General features: G+C 46.7%; 1 protein-coding gene across 1 annotated transcript in view; it reads right to left on the bottom strand.

The window, feature by feature from the left end:
- Positions 1-2591, bottom strand: part of LOC125285622 (histone deacetylase 9-B) — a 43492-nt gene extending 40901 nt beyond the window's left edge. Inside the window, exon 1 of the mRNA XM_048230152.1 lies at positions 1675-2591. Within this exon, the coding sequence (XP_048086109.1) occupies positions 1675-1774 (100 nt within the window). The 5' untranslated portion in view covers positions 1775-2591. The remainder of the gene's footprint in view (positions 1-1674) is intronic.
- Positions 2592-5000: the final 2409 nt, after the last annotated feature.

Raw genomic sequence — 5000 nt, forward strand, 5'->3', positions numbered from 1 at the left:
AGCGGCCAGCTACCGGCAACTGGTGACCAGCGCCAAAGAGATGTGACTTTGACGCGGCCTGTTGAGCTGCTAGCCCCAAAAAAACATATATCTCTCTCTCTCTCTCTCTCTCTCTCTCTCTCTTCCCGAACGCATTGAATTTCACAATTAACACAAAAAACAAACCCATGACTGGTGTCAAGCTCAAAGAAGACAAGCGACCTAGCGTTGAGCAACAGTATAGTGACGCGCCCTAAAAACAGACTCGAGGCCCTGGCTACTTCTCCTTGTCCTCCTGCCCAGAGGATTCAAGGGCAGCCCTTCCATCCATCCTTCACCGGGCCGGCAGATCCCTGAAAACAATACACCTTGTCAACGTTTAAAGGAACAAGTGCACTTTGTCGTACACTCGGGAGGCATGTAGCAATTTTCTCACACACTGATGTTATCTTTGGCTGCGAGTCAGGAAACATTTTACAGGGGTCAGAGCCATAAACAAAAGTTCCCCTGCCAAGATTTTTGAAGGCCAACGTGGTGTCAAGGTTTTCCTCCTTCTCCCTGACTCGCGACTGGTGTTGAATGCTTTATGGAGGCAGTGTACGCTATGGAAGTAATAAGAGCAATGTACATCCATTACGTCACACTCAACAGACTGAAGGGGAGCTCTGTCCAGGCCTTGATTGATGAGAGGACAAATGAACACACTTCTGTATCGCTCTCGGTCGTCAGCCCTGCCTCGCTTAGAATAGAAGTGGCACTACAGTGAGATGTCATTAACTGAGAAAGAGGGAGGGATGGAGGGAGAGAGAGAGAGAGAGAGAAATAAACTAGGAGAAAGTGCATGAGAGAGAGAGTTAGAGAAAGAGAGAGAGAGAGCGATAAAGGAGTGAGTGGAAAGGAGGAAGAAGATCCTGCCTAATTAAGAGCACTGACTAAAAGGATGAACACACTGCCCTGGTCTGAACTAATCCCTCTTTACTCACACTCGAAACAAACACACAGCTTCCACACACTCCGTGGAGATGACCTATTTGAATTCAGGAAAACATGACAACACCACACACACACACACAACACAACACACAAACAAAAACCCAAACAGATACATGCACACACATGCACACACAAACAAACCTATATCCTCCTAGCACCTAAACCATGCATTCATCCGCATTCACAGCCCAAGCCACTCGCATGTCACATCCAGACAAACATCCGCACTTCCAGTATCAGCGTTGCCATGATGTGCGTGACAACCAAAAATAATAATATCGACGAAACATCAAAGGGGACAAAAGACAGGAAGTGATTCAGCTTCCTCTTCTGAGGCATGTGCGTAGATCAACAAGCCCATTATAATCGTACCTGAGGAGCCTGCAGTGAACAGCACGCTGTTGCTCTGTCAGTGCTCTCCCCGAGACGAGCAGCCTCGCAGATGAAGGCAGCAACAACAGTATAGCAATAACAACACACAACAATAACAACAACACTCCCGTCCAAAACTTGAATGAACGCAGAGCAAGAGGAGCAAGAACACACTGGGGCTCGAGAGGAAGAGGAAATGGGTCCAACTGCCAGCCAGCGGTGAAACGAAGGAAGACAGAGAAGAGTAGAGATAGAGAGACTAAACAGTAGAAAGATAGAGATGAGAGAGGAAGATAGACAGAGATGACATGTTGTCTCTCGCACAGTTACCTGAGCCGATGACACTACTAGGCATGGTGTGTGCATCCAAGATTTTCCGTAGCCAGTCAGAAGGGATACGCGACTCGCTCTCGTAAATGGTCTGCAGCATGCTTCTCCGGGCGTCCGCTCACCCTCCGCCTACACGCCGACAAGTCCAACCGGCAACGTTGACTCGTCAAGGCTCTCCCACTCTTCTCTCTTTTCCTTCTCTTGGTCTCTCCTTCTCTTCTTCTCTCTCTCTGACTGTCTATCTGTCTATCTCTCACTCGCACTTGCACAAGTACACAGAAACGCGATCCACAACGCGTGGTTCGTTTCCAAGACTGATCGGAGGACGATGTATCCAAGTTTTATTTTCGCTTGTCGTAGATCCCCGTAGAGTTGTGCGCAGCTTAAGACGAGAGGAAATGCCTGCTGTGCAACCATGTGAGAAGCAGAGAGCTCTCTCTCCTTCTCTCTTTTCTCGCTCCCTCTCTCTCTCTCTCTCTCTCTCTCTCTCTGTAACTCTCAGTGGTCTCCCCCGAGTGACAAGATAAGGAGCACTCCCTCTTCTTTCCTCTGCATCCCTCTCACTCTCTTTCTCTCTCAGATAGGTCTCTCTCACTCTCAGCCCCTTTTGTGAATGTGATAGTTTTATGCTCTCTCTCTCTCTCTCTCTCTCTCTCTCTCTCTCTCTCTGTCGTTCTGTTTCAATATTCCTCCACGTTCTCAACTGTTTTATGAATGCAGTAGTTTATCACTGTCCTTGTCCCCTCCTGCTCTCTCTCTCTCTTTCTTTCTCTCTTTCTTTCTCTTATTTTCTCTGTTTATCTCTCATCCGCCACTCTCCACTTCTATAGCCAGAGTCTGTCTCTTCTTCTGTGAATCATTTCTGTCTTCTCTCTCTCTCTCTCTCACTCTCTCTCTCTCGCTAGTAGATGGATGAAGGCTCAGAGATTCATTAGCATATGAATGTGCTGCAGCTCTGCTCGCTCTCTCTCTCTCTCTCTCTCTCTCTCTCTCTCTCCCTCCCTCCCTCTCTCAGGTGACAGGAATAGCACCCGGGCCAGCCCAGCCCAGAAATAGCCTCGGCCAGACCAGGGGAGTGGAACAGCGGCCAGCTGCATAAAAATAGCAGCACAAAAACACAGCTGTCTGACTTCACCCTCTTCTCTTTTTCTCTCTCTGTCTCTCTCCCTCGCTCTCTCTCACCCTCCCTCACTCACCCCCCCTCTGCTTTTCTCTTCTCGTGAGTACTCTTATTCATGCCTTGTCTCTACCCTCCTTTTTTTTTAAATCAACCTTTTCTATCTTTTCATTCGCCTTTTTTTCTATATTCTATCCTTCTTTCTTTCTTCACACATTCTTCTGCCCTCTCTTTTTCTCTTTTTTTCTCCCTTTCTGTATTTCTGGTCTTAGCCTCATCCTGTTTGCTGCAAGTCCCGATTCTTTCTTTCTGTTTTTTATTCACTCATCCATCATGTCTTTCATGATCCTCCCATTTCTCCTCTCCTCTCCTCTCCAACCATCCTGTCTTCTCTTCCCTGCTAGCTGCTCACTTTATCTCTCACTATCTTTCTGCTCTGTCCACAAAATGTCCCCCCAACACACACACACACACACACACACACACACACACACACACACACATTCATTGATTCCATTCCATCTCTTTCAGTCTTTCTCCACAGACTCCTCCGTCTGTTCTTTTCACTATATCTCTCCATCTCTTTTCATCCTCCCATCCAACTCTCTCACTCCCCCCTTCTCCTCCCTCTGTACATGACACAATCTCCTGCGTTCCCTGTGTTCGCTTGTGTTATCAGTAGACGCATTCATCGGCCACATGTTGCCATTAGAAAAAAAAAAAAAAAAGAAAAAACTAATCAGATGCTACTTAGCCATATTGCGCTGTTATTTAGCGGCTTAGCCATATTGCGCTGTTATTTAGCGGCTTGTAGTTTTCCAAAATTACGGATTGCGGCGCATGAGATTACACATGAGGAGATTAAAGGGAAGTGTGTCAGTGGCACGGAGTGCGCTGTGGTGTGTGTGGCGCAGTGTAGCCTGGTGTGGGGCAGGGCAATAGACGCAGAGATGGAGGCGGTGATGGTGGTGATGGTGGTGGTGGTGGTGGTGTAGCATTGCAGATGTCGGCTGTGATGGTGGATGCATTTGATGCAGCGAAGGCGAGCGAGAGTACGAGTGTGAGTGTGAGAGTAAGTGCACTGACCTGATTGCCTTTTTTTGTTTTTTTGGCGACCGGGCCCCACAGTGTATTTCAGATCAGAACACTGAGGCCTCTCTCTGTCTCTCTCTCTATTTTTTTTACAATCCTTCTCTCACAGTGAATAAACAGAACAAAATGTTTTTGTTAAGAGAAGAAGAGAGAGAGAGAGAGAGAGAGAGAGGGACAGAAAGAGAGAGAGAGAGAGAGAGAGAGAGAGAGAGAGAGCTGGAACACAGCTAAGAATAGTACAGTGACCCGTGGCAGGGGAACATATGTGCACACAAATACACACTTGCACGGGCGGAGCGGGCACACACACACACACACACACACGCACGCACACACACAAATTCATTAAGCTTAAATAACACCAGTCGATGCTATTGCTGGATTGATTGGCATGTAGAGTTTCAGAGAATATTGACTTCCTGTTTAAAAGGCCTGGCCCCACACAAACCAGGCCGATAGAGGGTTCTTTAACCTGCCATTGATCACTCAAACAGCCATACCACTCTGCAGCTGGAAAGTTATGCGTGGGAGAGCGTTTTGCAGTGCGACAACTAACAGATAATCAACGCCACATGCGTCACAGGTTCGATGAGGCACACACACACATACACTAACACACACACACACACACACACCAGTGTTTCCCATACAATGGCTTATTTGTGGCGGCCCACCACAATATCAACATTGACCACCACACAATGATTTTCCAAGTTGTACTAAATTGTGCTTAAATCTGGTTAGCATCATAACCACACTGTGCTAATTTGTAAAAAACTGTTGCATTCAAGTTCATTCTGCAAACCTACCACCACAAATAGAATCCAATTATGTGGGAAACAGTGCACACACACACATATGCACATATAGATAGACACACACAAAAACAAATAAACACGTTGAAGGTTCAAGGCCTTTTAAAAAACAAACACAAACACACACACACACACACACACACACACACACACACACACACACACACACACACAAAACATATACCCACACTGTACGGCAGAGGTTCAAATAGATAAATACACAAACAAACAGACATCAGACACACATATACAATCTGTGTGACTCTCTCTCTCACACACACACAAACACACACATACACGTC

The sequence above is a fragment of the Alosa alosa genome, chromosome 20 (genome assembly GCF_017589495.1).
Source record: "Alosa alosa isolate M-15738 ecotype Scorff River chromosome 20, AALO_Geno_1.1, whole genome shotgun sequence".
Taxonomy (NCBI): Eukaryota; Metazoa; Chordata; class Actinopteri; order Clupeiformes; family Clupeidae; genus Alosa; species Alosa alosa.